At 36.2% G+C, this 24,843-nt stretch overlaps 1 protein-coding gene across 1 annotated transcript in view; it reads left to right on the top strand.

The window, feature by feature from the left end:
• The window catches only part of LOC149779477 (formin-like protein), a 130,152-nt gene that overhangs the window by 77,951 nt on the left and 27,358 nt on the right, over positions 1–24,843 (top strand). The window contains exons 17-23 of the mRNA XM_089940167.1: positions 641–788; positions 5,166–5,223; positions 8,932–9,001; positions 13,176–13,253; positions 16,377–16,463; positions 17,027–17,095; positions 19,897–19,977. Of these exons, the coding sequence (XP_089796293.1) occupies positions 641–788; positions 5,166–5,223; positions 8,932–9,001; positions 13,176–13,253; positions 16,377–16,463; positions 17,027–17,095; positions 19,897–19,977 (591 nt within the window). The remainder of the gene's footprint in view (positions 1–640; positions 789–5,165; positions 5,224–8,931; positions 9,002–13,175; positions 13,254–16,376; positions 16,464–17,026; positions 17,096–19,896; positions 19,978–24,843) is intronic.

Below are 24,843 nucleotides of genomic sequence, written 5' to 3'. Positions count from 1 at the left end.
ACACTGTGAAAGACAAGGTAACCATCATTGCCTGTCCAAAAGCACATGGTAAATTCAGTTATACCTCCTGCAAGTTATATCATAGAACTATGTTTTCATTCTGAGTTAAACTTGGGTAGTGCATTATAAATCAGTGTGGATTATCCACCAAAATATGGTAACTTGCTTCACTATTGCATGTTGCGAGCACAGTGGCATTCACTGGACTCCTTCATTTGTTTTAGTAGTTGCACTGTATGCAGCTGCCACTATTGAAATTTAGCCCGCCTGAATGCATATTTAAAAATGGGGGATAGGGTTATATATCGATGCACAGTACTTGCAGGTAGGAAACTGTCAAGATACAGTTGTCACTCAGTTTAAGCCAATTCGATTTGCATGCTTTCATTGTAACGCCATTTATAATGAAGAAATAACTGTGCTCATTTTTACGTTATTGCTAGCGCCATGTGCTATGACTCGCACTTAGCTCACATATGTGCATTTACATTAATTCTGATTTATGCCAGTTTCAGTTTACACCTAAACCTCAGGATAGCATCAGTGGTATAAATCTAGCATCACCTGTATGTTCTCTCGAAACAGGTTGTATTAATACTTTGAATATAATGATAAGGAATCACTTATTATTTTATTGCAGGTGATAGATTTTATTGAATTTGAAGAAATTTTCAAACTTGGTTATCTTGGAGGTTTTCGGGATGATGATGGTACTCCAAAGATGCAGAGGAAGTCTCGCAAACAAGAAAGTATAAGTTTGTTGGAACCTAACAGATTACGCAATTGTGGTATGTTTACAACTGTCTTTTTCTTTTTCTTTTAGCTTTATGGGTCATAGACTAGAAAAGCTTATGGGATGGTCTGTTGTCCATTTCTTCATTAGCATAAGTTTGTTATCGCTTCTCAACTGAAACTACTTGGATGATTGCCATAAAACTTTACACACATGTTCATCCATGGTCTAGTTGGTCCTAATTGTAAAATAGTGCAGCTTTCACATCCAGTATGGCCACCACAGTAGCCATTTTGAAAATCTTGTTAGAGTTGTCTCCCTCTTATATGACCACCCCATTCTGCTCCCGGAATGTGACCTTATAAGATCGGTTGCCTTTATAGAAGAGGGCCAAAACATTTTATGATAAATATATGTATGATATATATAGTATGACAGCTACATATAACTTCAAAGCATTTAATATCTTCATTTCAAAGTAACATTAGTTATTAAAAGATCCTTCATGTCATAAGAATAGACTTGTTTACAATGAATATACATTAGTTCTTATTCTTGACGTAAGTGTAAAATGTGAGTGGGTTATTTTTTGTCAAGCACATTGCAATACCATTTAAAAACATCATTTAAATCTTGTTACGTACATAATTCACTTTCCATTTGCTCCATTTTACCACTGCTGCTGAATATTCTTATCTGTTACAGCATTTGAGTCCTTCAACATAAAATTGTTTGGCAGGTCTCCCTCTCCCCCCCCCCCATGTCATTCAATCAAATAGTTTCATTCTTTTTCTTCTAAAGTAATATCTCTCCATTTATGTGATGACATGCTCAAGTTTTGGAAAGATTTATTCCTATGTTGCTAATTGAACAGTACTGCAATTTAATTTAGTAGACTTGTAGAGTGGATGAAATGCCTTCTTTATAAAGGAAATGATACATGTACTGTCACATGATTCTTCAGTCATTGTCTGGTACCCTGTTGATTAAAACAAAATTAAGGTTTGGTCTAACTTCTTTAATGGTTATATTACAACTCTCCCAAATGGAAAATACGCACACATCAGTTTTTTATGCTAATGTTATCATGACACATAGGGTTAAAACTGAGTATGGAGCCTGGAGCTGACCTTATGTGACCTGCAACTGTCACATCATTTGTAGCAACAGGATGTTAGAACTGTATAATCCCCATACCCAAGAAAGAGGGGGAAAATAAGCACGTGATTTTAAAGTGATTCTCACGAGAAACTCTTATTTTATGTGCACCTTTGTCACACAATGAAGCAACAATTTCCATTCGCTCAGTTTTATGCCTTGCGTTGTTCCAGTATAGTCCGCATTAGATTGAAAATGGCATCCAAGGCAAAAAATTAAAATAGATCCAAAACAAACAAAATTATCTTTTGGACCGCGTTTATGACCGACTGATGATAATAGTAGAGGTTGCACGAGGAATTTAAAGCTAGGAGTCCAGGACTCCTATTTTGAAAACAAAACAGGAGTCCCACCAGCAAAATTTGCAGTCCCCTACCAGAAGCATAATGGGCATATCTGAAGTGGCTAAATTTCCAGATGAGTAGAACCAGTGGTTGCCATTGAGTTTAATTTTCTAACTTCTTTACACTACTGACATGTATTTCTTGTTTGTCCATTAAAGTGAGAGAGAATTATGTCAGGCCAAGGAAACGTCTTACTCTATGCACTCAGTTAAGCATCACACATAGTGTTCCATGTGAAATAACAGTTTTAACAACTTCACAGCACACTGTTGAATCTCATTACAGTCTTTGCCAATTTGCCCCAAAATACTTATCCAGATTTGCAAACAGCATTTTTTTAACTCTCAACATGTCTTGATTTCAAGGTCACATGCACTGCTTATTCGGCTACACTTGGAAATGAAAACAATACTAAAAGGTCAAGTTGTTCATTTAATGTACTCTTACACAAAAGAACATCACTTTGTCTTTCTGTCTCTGAATTCAGTCAGCATAAATATCAGTACATTTTCCCACCACTCTGCAGCTAGTCAAATCTTTGATCTTGCCGCCAAGCTATTGGGTCAGATTCTTTGTAATCTCACAATGACAACATGTACGGGGGGGAAGTCTTTCAGACACTGAATGTTCTCAATGTAAATATCAGCAAAACTAAAATGATCGTTTGATAAACACATTTTCCACTCAGCAGATGGTTGAAGCACGACTGAAAAGTCCTTGAATTTGCCAGCTGGCAAATATGTGCAGATGGAAGGTCTACTGTATAAGTGATTTTCTGCATCCCAGGTGGGGCCCCGAGTGGCCGAGTGGTCTAAAGCGCTCACTGTTACAGATCACTGCCATCTCACCTCTGTCTGCTTGGGTTCGAGTCTCGGATTTAGCCAATGTGGGTATGTGAGAAAGCTTGCCAGTAGCTTCTTGTGGGTTGGTGGTTGTTTCCGGGGTTTTCTGGGGTTCTTCCTCCACCATTAATACTGGCCGCCATGTATAGCCCTATCGTGTGCTGAAAAATGGTGTTAAACCCTACAACAACAGCATCCCAGGTAAATAAAATTGCATCCAAATACATGTGATTAGGCGTTTCCAAGACCTCTGAGTATTGTTATCAAACTGGTGGAAACTCCATCATCTAAAGTTGAGGTGGTTGTTGTTTGTTCTAGGGTTTTAACGCCATTTTTCAGCACAGGATAGGCTATACATGTCGGCTAGTATAACTAGTGGAGGAAGAACCCTGGAAAACCCAGGGAAGAACCACCGACCCATGAGAAGCTACTGGCAGGCTTTCCCACGTACCCACAGCCGAGCCTTGGACTCAAACCCACGCAGACAGAGGTGAGATGGCAGTGATCCGGAACAGTGAGCACTTTAGACCACTCAGCCACTCGGGGCCCCTCCAAAGATGAGGTAACAGTTACTCGTAAAATAGAACATAGTTTGTGCAGCAATGACTGAAAACACAGCTGGCAACATTTTCAAAAAGAAGTTAAGTCAAGTAAAGAATGTGACAGTTAAGATGCCTTTATATTTTGCCATATATGTACAGGTGCTAAAAAAGAATCACCATGACCAAATGTGCAAATAAACCAATAACTTTCAGAACAGTACATTAGCAAGGCTTGCTGGGTTGCCAGAACACAAACTGCCAATTGAAGATCCACAGCACCTGGCAGATTTGAATGCAGGGTTACAAAACATTCTTCTAAACAAGACATAGTAGTGTAAGTGCAACTTAAATGTGTACATTGGCTGAGTGTAGAAGACATTCCTTTTTCTAAAATACAAATATCTTCTTAATTTAATACATGACTTAGTGGCTGAAGAAAGTGATGCCATTGGCATTTTGAAGAATTCTGCCAATCAGTAAGACTTTACTACATGTTCAGAGTTACTGGAGCGCCTATCAAACATTGTTGAGGATAGTCTTATATGTAAGTGACCTTCCATAACTGATATTATAGTGTGGTCAGTAATTGATCCATGGATCAATGTGTTATTTGTGACAGCAATGGCAGATGAAAGCACTGACATAGCTAGTAATAAACGCCTTGTCCTATATTCTCAGATTATGTCTGATGACATAAAACATTGAACAAGATATTTAACAAATTTAGAATGTTCAGATGCTTCTGGCAAGGGAATTGCCTTATTGGTTTTAGTCACAATTATATAACTAATACTTTCGTTGTGTATTTAAACAATGTGGTTATATTTTAAAAACTACTGAAAACTTGATCATCGGATAGAATAAGACTCATAGGTTTGGATTTTGACTCACTGTTTTTTGCCCATCCATCACATGTTGCCCATCCATCTTAAGTTTCTGTCCCTTATTTTTGTTTCTTCACAATAACGAGATTTTACTGTTAACAACCTTTGTAGATAGCTTGCATTTATTGTGAGGAAGAAGCCAAATGATTTCAGGGTCCAGATGTCCAGGACGCTGATTTCAAGAAGAAAATGATTTCCACACGATATTTCTTGTTCTCAATCACAGACCTGATCAAAACTTTGAATGGTTTGCTTGCATTCAAAGTAAAGACAGACTATTGATTTTGAGTCAAAAGGTCAAATGTCACAGTCAGTATGACTGAAAACTGGGAAATGGTTTCTGCACCAAAATTCAGATTTTGACAATGTACCTTCACCAAAAGATTGTCGTTGGCTTCCACTTTGTGTAACAAAAAAGCCTATTTATTTTCAACCCTAGCATACTGAGAAACTCTGCATCGCCATATTAAAGAATAAAGTCACTCTGATGTACATCAAGCTTTGGTTTACCTACATAGTCTCTATGTATTCATCATCTTAGCATTGAAAAATACAACCCCTGTGTCGGAATAAATATATTTGCTGACAAGTTTTATCGTCTTTTGATGGTATAATTCTTTTCTTTTTTATGTTTTATGCTGATGTCTTTATTCTAATTTCAGCCATTACAAGAAGAAAAATAGAACTTTCAAATGAGGAAGTTACAAGAGCCATTACAAAGTAAGACAGTTTGTGTGCTTCTTTATGGATAAATCTGTTCAAAAATAAAGTCTTTAAATTGTCTTCCAATCAGATCCCAGATCTCTTTAGTAATCTGTGAACTGATAGAACTTTGTTGATCTTAGCATGTTAAATTAGATATGGTTATCTTGGATTCAAATTGATGACTTTGCCAGGGCTGGCTAATGTTGACAAGATTTGAATTAGTGATTTAAAATTTATCTTAACTGTTTTGAATTTAACAGGTAATGAAATATTTGGCAGATGTACTTATTATTTTTATTTGGATGCTGGCTTGTACTCTAGAAACATTCTGAAGTTGACAAAGGATATTGTATACAGCCACCGCAAGACAGAGTATATTATGTTATGATTTGTTGTCTGCCCAATTGTCTGTATGTCTATTACCAGTTTTGTTTCTGTCCATAATCCATGGTGCCCACCATGCATTTACGAAACTTTATAGATGGCTTGCATTTTGGACAAGGAAAATCTCTGTTAATTTTAAGGTCCAAATGATTGAGAGAAGAAAAATGGCTTCAGCAGAAAAGATCAAGTTTTCTGCCAACTACAGTTATCTGTCTTTGACAAGAACTGCACCTACCCCAAAAAGTATGTCACTGTGACACATGTTTCATGATTCACTGACTTGCATTCAAGTTTTATTTATTTAATGTATTAAGCTCATGACCAGTAGGTCTTTTGCATCATGTTTCTGTGACTATCCAATTTATTTCAGCTAAACTTGGTACACATGAGATTTCCACATTCAGTATTTTATGTTACAGAAGAAAGTGTAGCATTAACAGTTATAAATATTAAGGGTACTATACCATAGGTATCAGCATAATTTGTTTAAAAAATGATAGTACTCTACCATAGAGTATCAGCATAAATAGTATACTGATAGTACTCTACCATAGAGTATCAGCATAAATAGTATAATGATAGTACTCTACCATAGAGTATCAACATAAATAGTATACTGATAGTACTCTACCATAGAGTATCAACATAAATAGTATAAAAAATGAGGGTACTCTACCATAGAGTATCAGCATAAGTAATATAAAAGATGGGGGTACTCTAGCATAGAATATCAGCATAAGGAATAGAAAAGATGAGGGTACTCTACCATAAAGTATAAGTAGTATAAAAGATGAGGGTACTCTACCTTAGAGTATCAGCAAAAGTAATATAAAAGATGAGGGTACTCTACCATAGAGTATCAGGATAATAAATATAAAAGATGATGGTACTCTACCATAAAGTATAAGTAATATAAAAGATGATGGTACTCTACCATAGAGTATCAGCATAAGTAGTATAAAAAAATGAGGGTACTCTACCATAGAGTATCAGCGTAAGTAGTATGAAAATTGAGAGCAGCTGGAGCATAGGGTAGTTTCAGTAAGAGTCATTTACATAAGCAGAGGACCAGAATGATGCTTGATCTCTCGATGACTCTTATTCAAAGTGCCATAACATTTGACCTGAAGATGGGAACAGTGGCCAGTCAAATCCATGCTGAATCCAGAAAAACTTAAGCATTTTATCAAATTTTGTGTTGTAATGGAAATTGAGACAGGTCAAAGTTTTTAAGAATCACAGAAGTACAAGAATAATGGGGTGTCTGCCTCGGATGCAAATTCAAACCCCGGCAAAGTCATATCAAAAACTTAATAAAAATGGTACTAACAGCTGCCTTGCTAGGCACTTGGCAATAAGAGGTTAGTGTTAGGACTGGTCGGCCTGGTGTCAGGATAATGTGACTGTGTGGGCCATGATGCTACATGTCTGCAGCATGATACCCCAGTGCTAGATATCACTATAAACTGCCACACTGCAGACATCATAGCGATATGACTGACAAATTATTAAAGCTATGTTAAAAATCCAAATCACACACATACACAAGAATATTGAGGTGAAAAATAATATCCAGATGGACAAAATGTTTGATAGACCAAACAAAGTAAAGTAAAGAAATGAAATATATATCGTAAAAGAGGCAGGAAAGAAATTGAAATATGTGAAAACACCATAATGTGTCTCGTAGTTCTTAATTATCGAGAGCTTACAGTGCAATTTTATTGAAAGAAAATGACTTATTTTTCATGCATTGATTTTGTGCTTGGTGGCTAGTAAAGACGGCAAAGTTGCAATGAAAAAATCTATGTATTAATTACTGTCAGTTGCATGGCTGTTCAGTTCACCATATATACTCACTTATAAGTCATATACCTTATATACTCACTTATAAGTCATATACCATATATATACTCACTTATAAGTCATATACCATATATATACTCACTTATAAGTCCTATACCGTATATATACTCACTTATAAGTCCTATACCGTATATATACTCACTTATAAGTCCTATACCATATATATACTCACTTATAAGTCCTATACCATATATATACTCACTTATAAGTCCTATACCATATATATACTCACTTATAAGTCCTATACCATATATACTCACTTATAAGTCCTATACCATATATATACTCACTTATAAGTCCTATACCATATATATACTCACTTATAAGTCCTATACCGTATATATACTCACTTATAAGTCCTATACCATATATATACTCACTTATAAGTTCTATACCATATATATACTCACTTATAAGTCATATACCATATATACTCACTTATAAGTCCTATACCATATATATACTCACTTATAAGTCATATACCATATATACTCACTTATAAGTCATATACCATATATACTCACTTATAAGTCATATACCATATATACTCACTTATAAGTCCTATACCATATATATACTCATTTATAAGTCATATACCATCAATACTCACTTATAAGTCATATACCATATATACTCACTTATAAGTCATATACCATATATACTCACTTATAAGTCCTATACCATATATACTCACTTATAAGTCCTATACCATATATATATTCATTTATAAGTCATATACCATCAATACTCACTTATAAGTCATATACCATATATACTCACTTATAAGTCATATACCATATATACTCATAAGGCAGATCCAACTGCAGATTGCATAGACCCAAATCTGTCTTTGCATAATGTGCCAGCAGATCTGGGTCTATGCAATTTGTAAAGAGTAATCAGCACAACCAAGGACGTAAATCCTGATCTGGAACTGTGTTGCTTACAGTTGATCTTGTCTTTTAACTGAGTATATATGTTAGGTGCCGTTAGAATAATTTATTTTATTTAATAATTTGATAATTTATGACAGTGTGAAGGAAAAATTATCAAACAAGATCATATCAATTGTCGGAAAAGTTATACACAGACCAGGAACTGTTTATTGGCAGTTTGATTCATGAAGTCCTGTATAATAGTCGAGGGAGTTTACATGCCCAGTACTTTTAACTGTTTGTCATGCTCATATAAAAAGACCGATATCCATGTTACAGGCTATTTTATATGGTTGCGTGAGGAAATTATTTTCAAAAATAGACATTGGTTTTTTGGTTTTATTTTTATTATCGCCTTGCACTTAATAATGGTGAGTTGTTATTATTGGCAATTTCTCTGTCTATTTCATCAAGATACATGGTGATTCTAATCATAATATTTACATCTGTATACCTGTATTTTAGTATCGACCTGAAGACCCTTTCTTTGGATATTGTGATTGTGATTCTAATCATAATATTTACTTCTGTATTTTAGTATCGACCTGAAGACCCTTTCCTTGGATATTGTGGACATATTGCAGACCATATTGCCTAATGAACAAGAGGTTGGTATGCTAGTCGTACATGTGTTTTTCTTATCTGCCTTTCTTGTGTTCCCAAAGTTGCTCTGACCAGTAACTATAAGTGTCTGTTCTGCCTTTTCAGATTGAGGTTGGAGACATCTAATCTGTTAATTAGCTTGTGTCATTATGTCAGTAGTTGTTAAAAAATCCAGACTAGCCACTGAGTAAACCAAGCAACTACTTGTGTTAAACCTCTGTAGAGACAAGGCTACATAGGAATCATTATGTCTATTCATCCATCCAGCTGGATGGCTGGTACACAATCTTGTGAACACAACTGGTCCAACAGTTTTTAGCTCACCTGGTTGTAAGGCCAAGTGGGCTTACGGTATGGACCTGCATCTGTCATGTTGTCAGTCAGATGTCCATAGACCAGAAGTGCTTATGGTTTGGACCTGCATCTGTCATGTAGTCAGTCAGATGTCCATAGACCAAAAGTGCTTATGTTACGGCCCGTTGTCCATGGTCTGACTTCTGGCCAACAGTTAGCTCAAGTTTGTTATTGCTATTTCTCTTAAACTGCTTGAAGGACTGCCATGAATCTTTCAGGTCTAGTGGGGCCTTGCTGAAAATGGTGCTGCTTGAGCATTGGATATGGCCATCATAGGAGTCATATGGAAACTCTTGTTATCACTCACTCCTCCTCCTTCTTATATCAACATGGGTTTTTCATCAAAAGATTTTTTATGATGTCAGTTTGAAATGAAAATGATCCCACACAAACATCCAACAGTGTGCATCTTAAAAATGTTATTGCTACTTCTCCTGAATGGATAGTTATATCAGCATGAGGTTTTGTTGTAAAAACTTAATATGATGACTAGTGAAGAAATGGTGCTGATCTGATGTCCTATATGGTTGCCATGACAGACATCTTGAACATCTTTTTGTTGCTACACTTCCTTATCAAAAAGTTATATCAACATTAGGCTTTCACCAGAAAACTTTTTATGGTGTCTTGTTGGTCCTAAATGAATCGGTTCTTCTGAGACATCCATTATGGCCACCACAACAAGCATTTGAAAAATCTTGTTGTCACCTTTCCTTCTGAATGGATATCATATTTCACTAAAAGAGACTGGTCCAGAATGGAAATGGTGCCGATCTGATGACCAATATGCCAGGAACGGAAGCCATCTTGAAAACTGCCAACATGGGGTTCTCACCGAAAGACTTCTTGTGATGTTTAAAATGGTGCCAATTGCACATCAAATTTGGTAGTCACAGTGGCCATCCTGAAAATCTTATGACTACTCCACCCAAAAGGATGGTCATATCAACACGGTTTTTTCACTGGAAGATTTCTGATGACGCAAAGTTGGTTCTAAGTGAAAATGATGCCAATCTGCCATCCAATATGGCTGCCACAACTATAAATGTTAAAGTTTAGTGCCAATATTTTAAGTTTCTTTTCTTGTACATATTGAATCTCACTGTCACATAACCATGTTTGCACATTTGAAGATTAGAGAAAATTAATAATCTTTCGTAATGCAGAATATTTATTTGATATCACATTTAGATATTTTTAAAATAAATTTTAATGAGGACATTTGTAGAACAATTCCTTCTTGTTCTTTTTCACATGAGAGGTCATATATGTATGCAGTTACTGGCTTTTTAATACAGATATATATCTTAGGTATTGTTTAAAGAACTTTTTAATTCCTTTTATTTTGGTGTTTGATGGTTGTAATTTGGGTCATAGATTATACTGCTTGGTCTTACTTCAGATGGACACCTATAAAATAAAAAAATTCACTTCCTGGACATCAAAGGTAAATTGCACAAAAAAAAGCTTGCCAGTAAAGTTTTTAAAACATTTTATGTATTTTTTCATTCATTCATTGCACTTTCAGAAGCTGGAATTGCTTTTACTGGCAAAATTTTTTTCCCTATTTTAATAGCTGCTAAAGTTAATGTACTTTCGACTAATTGAGTGTGATTTTTCAAGCACATGGAGCAATCATTTTGGACAGCTGTTTGCTTAGATCACGTACTGTGTCAACAAGTACAGGATGTCAAGAAATCTGAGCCACAGTACATCAGAATAGCTTAGAGGTATACCAACAATCTCTCCGCTGTGCAAGTTGCAGATGCAACTTTACCTTATATATGTCACTCTGAGAAGTTTCATAACATCTTTTTCTGCCACCTGAATTTTATCATTGGTTCTATGAATATAAGTTTGATATTTATCAAGAGACTGCATGTTATTTATGCCTTTATCTCGACAATTTTTTTTTTAATCAGAATATAGCAAAATATCAATATAATATAGAGTTTGCAGTACTTAAGAAGTCAGTTTAATGAAATGGTCAACTGTTAAATTATGTAAGCAGGTGAATGATATCAGGCCCACTTGAACCTCTTGCTGAATAGCAAATTTTAGTTCAAGACCCTATAACTTTACCTGATTTTGTGGAGAACTTGCAGGTAATATATGGAAGAAGCCTATTTTGGGGTCAAATGGTCAGAGGTCAGGGTCATTGTGGCTCAAAGAAAAATTATTTTTGCAGAATAAATTTTGTTTGATAGTAAACTTCCTTGACCGAACTTGGTGGATTTCTTGCACATAGGAAAGTAAGGTAACCTAGATTCAGACATCCAGCCATTGAAAGTCTTTTTATCACTACTTCTTCTAGATGTATCCAGTTTTCACGAATAGCTTGGTTTGGATTTGTGGAGTTTAATGCCATTTTTTGCCACATGATAAGGTCATAGATGACGGCTAGTGTATTGGGTGGAAGAAAATTCAGTCAAGAACTACCAACTCACAGCAAGCTACTGGCAAGTTTTCTCACACACCCCAAGTTGGTCAAGCAGAGACTTAAACTCACATTTGTGAGTGATTTGTAAAGACAAGCACCTGATGCCACTTTCACCAAAAGACTTTTCATGATATTAAGATGGTCCTAAATGAAAATGGTGACAGCCTGACATCCAATATGGTCACTACAACAGTTGTCATTAAAAGATGGGAAGGTAATGTCAACATGTGGCTTTTGAACAGAAGATTTATTGTTCTTGTTCTAGTACGGATATGGGAGGTCACATAGGTGTGCAGTTACTGGTACCCAGTGATTATTACTGCAGGGGTGATAAAAATAATGTGTTGGCTTGGTCACATAGGTTTGCTAACTGCAAACCCAATGTTAATGTTTGGGCTAACCAGAGAGCTGTAGCACTTATAGTTTATTTCCTGTTTATTTTTCTTGCAACTGAAGCTTTAGTTAATACCAACACAGAAAACTGTGGCATTGAAAGAGTGAGTTGTCTAATAACCAGCGAGTTTGTTGGGTTTTTTTTATAGATACTGTTTAAGGTGAAATCCAGGCTTAGTTCTAAGATGTACTCAGTGGATAATGTTCAGTTTGTTACATCTGTAAACTCTGAACACAAATTGCATATCAGATTAGAAGTTGGACCATAATTTTTTTAATTTTCAGATATGAGATTCAGCATTTTCTCCTAAAATACAGATAATTAGATACATATTTTTTATACATTCATTAACAAACATCATGGAAAGAAGGAGCAACTGCAAATTCATGAAATGTCTAACTTGTTTACCATGTCAAGTGATATCCTTAGTCAATCTGTTGACGAGGTTTTTTTTTATCATAAGTCTACTCACACTGTTAAAATGAATAAAAAATACATAGCAGTATTAGTATTTTGATAATAATGAACTTGTATGTTTTTGGTTTTTAGCTCACATGGCCTTAGGCCAAGTGAGTTTTCTGTATGGTCCTTTGTTCATTGTGTGTTGTTTGTTGTGCTGTATCCATTCAGAGTTGCTATTTGCAACTTCTTAAAACCCAATCATCACAATTTGACAAAATTTGGAAGAAAACATCCAGGCATGAGGCTTTTCAAAATTTGTTCAAACGATTGCCAATCTGCTATCAAATATAGCCACCATTTCTAAAAATAGAAATCTTTTAAAATGTCTTTTCAAAAGCTGCTCAACAGAATTTAACCAAATCTGAGGGGAAGCATCCTGGCATGAAGGCGTTTAAAATTTATAGGGAAAAAAATGTTTAAATGACTTGTATCAAAAACTGCTCAGAAGAATTTCTTTACGTTTGACAGGAAACAATCCAGTACTAGTTTCCTACAAGAGCTAATTTCATATCTGTGTTCTTGAATTCAGATGAAAGCTTTCAAACAGTACGAGAAAGACAAGAAACCCACAGAGATGTTGACAGATGAAGATAAGTTTATGATGCAGGTAATTAATTCTGCACCATCAGTCAAAAGGAAATAGTATTTAGAACAAGTAAAGTAATTTTCCTTAATCAACTTTAAATTCATGCTCTGTTTGTACTAAATTCACATTTCTTTCCATATCAATCACATATCAATGCTAGCAACTGGTTGAAACCCTCTTACTGGGTGTTTGTTTGAATTGCCTGAAAATGGTAGTTATAAATAGCTGGTCTCTGCCAGCAGTGAGTGTGGCCAAACATTAATGAAAACAAACATGTGATGCCCATTGTATCAACATTTTGTATATCTTAATCTAACAAGAAATGGCTGTATTAAAATCCCCCATTTTAACATAAAACCTTTATATGGACTCCTGATGATTGGATGCGTTTTAGAACCATACAAACATCAAGAGCCAGGTAGATCTTGATAGACTCCAAGTTATGGTCCAATGGGTAAGACTGAGGTAGTGATCAGGTAGATCTTGATAGACTCCAAGTTATGGTCCAATGGGTAAGACTGAGGTAGTGATCAGGTAGATCTTGATAGACTCCAAGTTATGGTCCAATGGGTAAGACTGAGGTAGTGATCAGGTAGATCTTGATAGACTCCAAGTTATGGTCCAGTGGGTAAGACTGAGGTAGTGATCAGGTAGATCTTGATAGACTCCAAGTTATGGTCCAATGGGTAAGACTGAGGTAGTGATCAGGTAGATCTTGATAGACTCCAAGTTATGGTCCAATGGGTAAGACTGAGGTAGTGATCAGGTAGATCTTGATAGACTCCAAGTTATGGTCCAATGGGTAAGACTGAGGTAGCGATGCACCCCAGAGTCACTGGCAGTTGGATGTGTTTTGTTGTAAGTTTGTTTTTCCATGCCCATTAAACTTGTATCTTCCACTTCATGATCCATGCTTCTTTATTATATATGCTATTTATTTATTTATTAATTATTTGTTGTTTAAATTTTGGTTCTGGGCAGCAATACAATCCATTGATAATTAGTGATACTACAGTAATAATAATAGTAATAATATTGTTATTAATTATATCATTTACTTTACATTATGGCTGTGCAGTTAAAATAAATATGTATGTAATTAGTAAAATCTACAGGACAACATACTGCGTCAAAGAATATGATATAACACAAGTTAACATTTATCTTAAATTTCATCTTTCTTCCAGTCCAACTAAAGTTTGGAAGGTAGAAAATGATTTGTTAAAAAAGTTATCTGACAAACCATTCTTTGAAATAATCAAGATGTTTGATTTAAATGATGTTCAAAATATTCAGTTTAGAATTAAGAGGTAATGCCCCATAATTCAGTCAATGAAGTTGCTTGTAATTCCAGTCTTTTCTGGAGTGTACTAAAAGTAGTGATGTCATACATTTGATAAATTCCTTAAGTGACTAATAAATTAACAAAAACATGACACACAAATTGATTCATGAGGGAATGAAGAGAATCATGCCCACTTTATTTTAATGGATCTGAAAAGAAAAAGTGTGCATTAGATAAAAATAAGACTTGGATAAACATTGGTATCACCTGGGGCACTTGAATATACATTGAAGAGCAAACTTGGGCTGAAGACTGTCCAGAAACGCATTGTGTTAGCTTCTTATGTTTACAATAGTGATGCCATCAAATTGTGTGTGCCAGCTTTTGAATGAAATCAGTTGACCCAGAGGTGTTAATGATCAACATCAGATTAATTCATACAGATGTGGAAAATAGCAGAATTCTAAATTGTATCTAGGGGTGAATGTTCTGCATTAAAAGTTGCTTCCCTGGGTCCCATATATATTTTACTGGAACAGCCCTGAAGCCTTTCCTGTTAGAATACAATTTTCTTCATGATAATATAAAATCTAAAGTCGACATAGTATAACGTGAGTTGTGTTTTATAAAATATTACATAAGCCTGCTTAGTGAAATGGTCAAAACCACAAGTTGTTTAAGCCAGATGAGAGACATAAGACTCATTTTGACCTCTTGGGGTTTTTTTTGCATCATGGGAAGTGGATGCAGCCTTCCCTGTTTTCCTTTGTTTATTGTCATCGGTTGCAATTAGTTGAATTGGCAATAAAAGAATTGTGTTAGGGTCCATCCATTTAGTATGTATGCAAAAATTTGGCAAAGCTTGACCCCTCCACCCCCACCCACCCCCAGATACATGCATACTTTTTTACACACACCCTGTGTATGTATGTTTGACCCACCCCCACCTACCCCCAAATTCTATAGAAGAGCCTATATTTTTAATCCATGCAGAAGTGACCATGGATTAATAATATTAATGTGTTTAATAAAACAATTCACCGATGTTGAATGTCCGTCTGCATAAAAAAAAATAAGCTACGTAACTTAAAAAAGTTTGTCTAGTGTCCGCTAAAATTCATTTGCCTTCTGAACCCAGTCAAAGAGGTTACGTATTAGACAAATTATTATTGAGGTTTCACCCACCCCACCCCATCCCGTTTTCTATGTGTATGTACATTTTCAGTAGACCACCCCCACCCCCCATATGCAAGCGTATGCATTTGGGTTAACCTCCCCCCTCCATGCATACATACTAAATGGACACCCCTTACTTACCACTTTTGCTGTTTGACCCTTAAAGTCAATGTCACATTTCCATGTTTTTCTTGTCCAGGTTGTGACTTCATAACCCTTGTATAGTTAAGTAAATATTGATATACACATGTACATAATGATCTAAGACTGTGTCACATACACTTTCTTGGTCTTATTTTGAAGGCTGTAGACAAAGGTCAAGTTAAATAACTGTTTATGTCTGGGCTGTAGCTCTAAAGCCATTTATGATATTAGAATAAAATTTTGCATGCCTTTGCATAATTACAAGAAGCTATATTACAAATAGTTTTTAACATCCATTCTTCAATGTCAAAGTCATGGAACAGGGACTTTTATGGAATAGGGACTGTGACTATGGTGCCATTCAACATTGTGACATAGAACTTTGTACTGTTCTCCTTCATGACTGTAAATTACCACTTTATGGCTCCCCTTTAATGGTCAAAGTGAAAATGGAAAAGGTCCGTTCTTTGAGGCTTCTACTTGCAAGCAAATCAGATTCATGAATTTAACTCAATGTGAATGCTTTATTTTGTTTTCAGCTTTGTAAAGTTGAGAGACTTTCACAGAGACTTCACATTATGAGTTTCATTGGCAACTTCCTTGAAGATATACATCATCTTATGCCAGTAAGAAAAAAAATCACATTGTGCTCTGTCTCTCTTTCCAGCTGTCTGTTTCATATTTACCAGAATGTAATCTCCAGTTTTCTCAAATTTAGCAAGACAACTAAAATGACAAATACTGTTCACATTGAATGTGATGCAATAGGTTTTCTTTATAAATACAAGTTTCAGACCAGTCATTTGCAGACATTTTAAAATGAATACAGATGTGTGCTGAATAATTTAAATTTGCAAAAATTAGGGCTGAATAAATATTTAATGTAACATAATATTTGAATGATGGCTTTTGACATTTTACATCAGTGGTTGAAATCTTCATTCCTGTAGATATTTTCTTAATATAAATGCCATATAATATAAATGCCATAAAGAGAATAAGATTAATGAAGTCTTAATTTTGTTTTTTCCCTTTGAAAGACATCATAATATTACTGAATCATCTACTATGTTCTCACTTTCATTATTACTTTTTTTCTTGATCTCTGTATTATGCATATGTCTAAGGCATTTTTTATATATTAATACAGATAAAAGTGGCATTACATTTGGACATTCTCTTTTTGCAGCAAGTTAATGCTGTTATTGCAGCCTCGATGTCTATTAGAAATTCGCAGAAGATCAAAAAGATGCTGGAGGTAAATATGTACTCTATCATTACCATACTAATGCTGACTGTGAGAGATTGTTCAGTATTGTTAACAAAAATAAAAGTGAATTCAGATCCAGACTCTCTAACCCAGCACTTAGTGCTCTACTGGTGTGAAAACATTCATAGTCTCAGCTGGTACAAAGTGTTTTGAAATATGAGAGAATGCTGCTTTTTAAAACTCAAAGCATTATATACGAAAACTTGAAGCAGTAATTGATGTTAAAAGTCCAGAGGGATAAATAAATCATTTTGTAAATATGCTCATTGAATTTTTATCATGTTATATGTGGATTACTCTTTTTCTGCTCAGATTACTCATTTTGTCCACTTGGATACAATTTTTCCTCACCAGGGGATGGCATGTATGCATTTGTATTATATCTCAGACTTGCTTGAGCATTCTGGTTGCCATGCAGTCCTGAATTCCGTAGCATACCTATTAATATTGGGCATATGGTAATATTGATGCCACTTGTGAGAGAGGGAATATTCTTCTGGAAGAATCTTCAACGTGTTTTTTGTACCTGCGTGCCATAACAGCATGCCACAATGTCACAACCTTACAATTCTTGGGCAGTTAACAATTTTGGTACTATGGTCATATGTTACTGTACGGTATTACAAATGTCTGTCACAGCCCATTGTTGAATTTTTCATTCCATAACAATGAATGGTATAAAGATTTTTTGCTGTAGATAGTGGTGCCATGAGCATAGAATTGCATCCATGTCATCAAATAACGTATATGTTCCATGAGGATTTTCTACTGCAGTTATCACTATTTGTTGTACAAGGATGTTGTTTGACTTTCTCATGAAATGTGGATATGTGCTATCTGTGGATCACCACACTGCATTTTATTTCAACTGGAGTATTTTGGCTAATTATGATGATTAGTTTGTGATTTGGTTTGAGTCCTTCGATGAAATTCTTGATCCTCATTGATAGTGATCATTTGTTTCTTATCTTCACGGAAGAGCTGGTCTTGGCTGCTCTCTAAGATCTTGTTACACCCTGTATTATTTATGCAGAAGCCTGTCAGGTACACACCTTGTACTCTTTGTGCTGAAGCCTGTGAGGTACACACACTGTACACTTTGTACTTAATCCTGTCAGGTACACATACAGTACTCTGCTGAAGCATGTCAGATGCATACCCAGTACTCTTTGTATTTAAGCCTGTCAGGTACACAATCAGTACTCTTTGCTGAAGCCTGTCAGATACATACCTGGTACTCTTTGTGCTGAAGCCTGTCAGGTACAGTCCCAGTACACTGTAATGAAGCCTGTCAGGTACACACCCTGTACTCTTTGTGCTGAAACCTGTCAGGTACACACCCATTACTCTTGTGTACTGAAGTATGTCAGATACAAAGTACACATCACCAGCAGCAAGCCTGTTTCAGTATAGCTTTGAAACTGGCATCACAAAGTCTTTAACAGAATCATATACAGACCAATATGTGACCCACAGAATTTCTGTATCATCTGCCACCATTCAGGAATTTGATGTGCAGTGTGCCTTGTGGATAATTCTCTTGTCAGGAGGCATTTCATCATGTACATAACTTTTGCAGTCCTCATACATCTTTCCATAGAGATCTTGAAAGCGATGGGTACACAAACATTGACCACGTCAAGGGCAGGAGTGCAAGATAAAGAGGAAGACAAAACATTTGGTTGTGGTGTGCAGGCTGATTGATACATGAGAATTATAAATCTCCTTTAGAAATATTCAGATAATGTAGTCATGTATATACAATATGAAGATCTGAAGAAGTCCTTGAAGTTAATAATCGATGATAGACTTTGAATATAAATCAAGTTGATATCTTGTACTCATAAATTCATGTATCATCATGGTTGGAGTTGCTTCCCTTTTATGGTTAGAATACATGTGTCCATTGCAAACATCATAAACTAAAGTTTCAAAGCTAGAATTACACTTATAAACCACATCAATTTGTTAATCCCTCAAAATTGCAGTTTTTAATGCCCCTTCATTGATAGCACATGGCAATAACTGTACAGTCATCATCTGTACTAATAAGAACAGTTGGCACAGCAGTTTCATGGTCCTAGAACAGTATATCCTGATCACAAAAAAGCAACTGAAAAAGAGAGAAAAGACAAAAATTGGATGTTTTAGAAGTTGCAAGTTTATTTTCAAATGTATCAATGCACATTTTGTGGAACACTCCACAGATAAGGCAGAAGTTGTCTGCACTGTGTAGTTACCAAGAAGTTGGGTTGAACCAGCCTGAAAGAAATACTAGCTTTAGAATCTTTCATGTATTGCAATTAGCTGAGATAATTAATCTGTTGTGTTTCACGCAAAATAATATTTAAGATTTCAGAAGTCCCATTTAGATAGTTCTAAAAAAGTACTTAAAGTGATTAATAATGAATAGAAGTATTTGTACCAAATTTGTTGTCTAAATCAGACATGGGAGATAATATGCCCATATTCAAAATGCTTACTAATGACAATGTGTCATTAATCAGTTCTGTTCAGGTAGGGTCAAAAAATATAAAATTCACTTAAATCAGTAAAAAGATGCTAAGGCAAATCAAGGGGAAACTAATCTGCATCTTTTTGCCAGACGAATATATACATTTTATCAATGACTGCTGAAATTGGAAGCTGGAATTTATAGATGATGTCTCTATAAAATAAACTCATCACAACTCGGATGACATCAGTGAATATGACTTACAGCACACATATAGAATAATGTGTCCTGATTTGTGTATTTTATGTACACGTATAATACTCCTGTGTTTCAGATTATCCTTGCTTTTGGTAACTACATGAATAGTAGTAGACGAGGTGCAGTGTATGGCTTCAAGCTTCAGAGTCTCGACATGGTATGTATAATCGCAACTTACTTTTCACTCTTCAAAGCAACCCTTTTGCAACTAGGATCACATGGTAATAAGACAGTATCCCCATGTCCTCCAGATTTCAGAAGGGACAAAAATACCAGCCAATACTGAAATCTGAAAGATAATCCATATTGTCCTTTAAAAATATTTGAACCAGTTGTGACAATACAACTCCGGTAGTGATTGCCATAAATAAGTAAATGAGCCTAATCACATAGACTGGTTTAGAAACGTAATTTAGAACACAATTATTTGTAATGCTAGTATCGGCGTGAAGCCTGACTTCATTCAGTAATGTGCTCACCCCAACCCTGTCCCCCATAGCACAAATATTCCTACAACTTTATGTAGGTGCTAGCAATTGGTAATGTCAGTGAAAGTGATGAAAACTAAGATAGCAGTGAATATCAGTTTTAAAACAGTGCATCTGGCAATGAAAACATTCAATATTTGTGGTAGTTGACCAAGTAATTAAGAAAGAATATTTTTTTTAATAACAATTACTGGTAGATAATTAGTGGACACTAAAGTTAATTGAGTATTTTACCAGCATTGATGTATTGCCATACTGTAAGTGTCCAACAAAAATACAGCAAAGTTAAGGTGACAAAACTGTCATGCAAACAAGATTATTTTGTTTTGTTGCACTGCTAACAATAATTTTCGTGTGTCCCTTTAAAATGTATGTCCCTCAGATTTTTGGAGTTCGGGGAGCAGTGTCCCTTGCCTTAGTGCAACAGTGAATAAGGTTTAGTATTTCTGTCAGCTTTAATAATCATTCTTCGTGTCCTGAAATTTAGTGTACAGTTGAAAATTATTACAAAATTTTGCCAATATTGGTCTTCAGCGCATTAGAAAGTCCAGAAATTTAGATCAATGATGGTATATAACTGTCTTAGCAGTACAGTGTCAGACATATATCCAACTTATCAAAGGTGAGGTCTGCAATTGAAGGAAACAAAAGGAGAATTATAATGGCGATTTCTAAGCTGTATAATGAATTAGAACTGGAATAAATTGGGGGGGGGTATGCCACTAATATCATATATATATATATATATATATATATATATATATATATATATATATATATATATATATATATATATATATATATATATATATATATATGTATGTATGTATGAATGAATATGATGATGATTTTAAAAGGGTATGCCTCAGACATGTTAAATTTCTGACAGCATCAATACACAACTTTTATGGACTGCAAGATCTCTGAATGACTTAAAATAATAGTGACTAATTAGAGTCAAAGGTTCATTGTAGACACCAGTTCAGGCAATGTCAAATCAAGTACAATTGTTTTGTTGTTGTTGGGTATTTTTGTGTTAATGTATTACCTGCTATTTCTGCACAGGTGTATCTTATCCTGGTGCTAGTGCCCAGTCCAAAGACATTATTCCCTCCTCCAGTTAGGAGGAAAATAATTAGAGGTCTAGAGTAAAAAAAACAACATGATACCAGTCTGATAACATAGCCTCCTTCGGAATATCCTTTCTTTTCTTCTTCAAATACATTACCAAATCATGACCTGTAGTAGTCAGTGGGAGGAGAGAGGCTATGTTCAGCTTGTTGGAAAATTACCATGGAAACACAGTCCAGTAGAGAACCCATGGCAACGATGTTGTGCACTAACTGTTGAGTATTGTCAAAAGCCATTCTGTCTATACATATGGAGTGCGGTTTGGACATCCCCAAAGTGGTGATATCCCAGTCTATTGCTGGGGTTTCCAAGTGAAAGGCTGGCGTGTGAGAACAGTAGAAATGCAGACAGAAGTTAGATGAAAGGTGTTTTTGTGTAAAGAAAAGTCTTGTTAACACTGGGATTCTGCAGTTGGTGGTGAAGACGGTTCAGAATGTCTGTAACTCTCCCTGACTGTGGTAGTAACTTGGTCTCTTATTGAAAAGAGCATGCTGTATTGCACGAGCAGAAGTAATAACTGGTATATTGCTCACTCATTGCTGCCTTGTCTTATAGAAAGGGGAGATCACAATGCCCAACCACCATATGGGTTAACAGACAACTTTGAGCTCCCTTCAGCTAAAAGTAGTATCTGGGAGGCTTGGATTTGCAAGGTAGTAGTAGTACTCCTAAGGTATTATGATTGGGTAAGTATTTTTAAAGAAACATATTTTACTATAAAAAAATTGGTTTCCATGGACTTGTTGTGTCTCTTATGCACTATACTCTTGTCATTTTAGCTGTCATTTGTGATTTGTACTGTCAGTCTTATCCCCTTTTTGTGTTTGTATTTGTTGTTTTCACTCCAATCTTTGCTTTATTTTCATGAATCTGTGTGCAGTTTCATTGATTTTGAGTATATCGCTAGCAAGACGGTGCTTCTTATATTTCATCCTACTAATAATAACTGGTGTCAGGTAAAGTAATTCCCAACCTTTTATTGTTCCACTTCTTGTTTGGTTTTTATACATTTTTTCAGCATTCATTATTTCCTCAATGTCTTGGCAAATGTGGACATAAAAAGGCAGCATGGGACACTTGCAGTTCCTGTCTTGCTTTCACAGCATATGTATGCACAAATGGTTGCTCCATTTGTTAAGTATAGCCTGACCAGATTTGGGCTTGGCAGTAAGTCTATTGGGCCAGGAATAAGGTTCTTTCTCCCTCCTCTTCTCTTTGCCAGGTCCAGTGAGAGAGGTATCCAGAAAATAAGTCACCAGTTCCACCAGGAGGTGATCTTAAAGAGTTGGATTTTGGCACTTCCCAACAATAGACCAGTCACCAGGCACAGGCTAATGTCTCAGGTGACAGTCGGTGAAGATTTGTCACCAGGTACTAGCACTGTTAAGTTCATCAAGGTGACAGTCATAGAAGGTCTGTCACCAGATACCAAGTCATCAGGTGCCAACCACTGAGCATTAGACACAGGGCACCAGTCACTGTCTGATGTCCAAGTGGCATTCATCAAGTTTCTGTCATCATTCATCAAGTTTCTGTCACTGAGCAGCAACGACCAGGCAACGGGCACGATGCATTGTGCCAGTAGTCCATTTTTGGTCTCAGGTTGCCTGCTTCTCCAAGAATCTGTATCCCAAACCTTCGGAACCATGAGAGGCTTGTATCCTCTCCTGTTTAGAGAGGCACTCTGGGCACAGCCTAAGTTGTACCTGCTGTTGCCCCCTCAGTCGGTGATGATTAAGGGAGCTGACTTGAAAATTGTCTAGAGGCCAAGAGTGGGTCAGACAGTAGCCAATTTCAGCCAGTGGCTACAGGTTCCATTTGGGCAACATAGTCCCTTCACCATAGCTTCCTCACCAGAGCCTTCACCAGCTTGAAGGGTGTAAAAGCATGTATGACAGGTGCCTTTCTGAGGAAGCTGTCACTGTGTTGGGAGATGGTGACTAATTTCTAATCAAGAGAAGTCAGATCTTATCCCTTTGCAGAATAATGTTAATGTTGGGATGAATTGCTCACATGTCATGAACAGTCTTTGTTCCGCTGGAGAGAATCTTACAGATACTTCTCTCATAGCAAGACTGGATGAGAAAACTTTATTTTCAGCTGTTCTATGCCTCATTTTCATGGGGACATTTAGTAAGGCAGCAAACTTACTTCTTCTTGGAGGAATTAATATGCAGCCCTTCCAGTTCTTGCTTCAGGTGAACTGAAGACATCACAAATTTCCCCTGTCCACTCAGTTGCAGGATCCAAGTTTAATTATTTTTTTTGAGTTGGTGGAACATTGAACAATGAGGACAGGTTTCCGATGAGTTGAAAATTCATGATCCAGAACCTTGTACCTTCATTTACACTGATGCCTCAAATTTAGGCTGGAAACCTCGCCTAGAGCCCAAGGGAATAGTCCTGCTATGCCTGTGGTCTCAAGATCAAACTTCCCTTCACATCAGTACTATTAAAATGCAGGCTGATTTTATTAGTATTTAAAGGTGTCAACTCTATAAGACAGTGCTGCATCATGGTTGCTATTGACAACATGTTGGTGTTAGCATACCTCAGATGCTAAGGGATGCTCTTGTGCTTCTCGCTGCATGGAAGTTTGGATCTCCTATTAAACAACTTTGGGGGAGATCGTTCACAGAGTTGCCACATTTCATACAAGAGAAGTATTTTGGTGGAAAACTTGTCCAGACAAAGGTGAGCAGGCCTCATGGAGTAGTTCTTACACCAGTGAGTGGCAGACATTTTCATTGCAGGCTTCTTTGCAGCAATAATGCAAAACAACAAGCTTTATGTTTTTTTGTCTCCCCAGTGACAGACCAAAAGGTATTGGCAGTGGATCCCATAAATCAGCATCTGTACACCTGTGCTTTCCCACCTTTCAGAGGGTTCTTTACTAAGTCAGGGCTTCCAAGTCATGGCTTATCCTGATGGATGTAGTCCCAACAATCATAGTTCAACAGTATCTTAGACTTCATGGACAGTGATCCCAGGGAAATATATCTGAGGAGGGATCTACTGTTGCAGCCTCTCACAGGCACAGTACTTCTAAAATCCTCCACCTTCACTCCTGGCTCTTGTCAAGCTATCTGTCTGCCATGACCAGGTTTCAAGCAAGGTACCCAGATATGTTGCTACGTCTAGATGGCAGTTGACCTCCAAGGTTTACAATGCCAAGTGGAAAATTTGTATGTTGTTGGTGCAGTGGGTAATTTGTTGATCTTATCTTCCCCCATCTCTCAGAACTGATCAAATATATTGATCTCCAGAGACCAGTTTCCCACTCATTAATGCCAAGGTGGAATGGCTCATGTATATTTTGTCTGTATAAAAATTCCTTTCCCTTTAAACAGTCTTCCACTTCCTGCTAGCATTGATGAGGAAATGGAGTAAAATTTGGGTGATGT

Source organism: Sinohyriopsis cumingii, chromosome 17 (genome assembly GCF_028554795.1).
Source record: "Sinohyriopsis cumingii isolate HCF-2022 chromosome 17, ASM2855479v2, whole genome shotgun sequence".
In the NCBI taxonomy this organism is placed as follows: Eukaryota; Metazoa; Mollusca; class Bivalvia; order Unionida; family Unionidae; genus Sinohyriopsis; species Sinohyriopsis cumingii.
The sequence above is the reverse complement of the archived record's forward strand: the minus strand, read 5'-3'. Positions and strand labels throughout refer to the sequence as shown.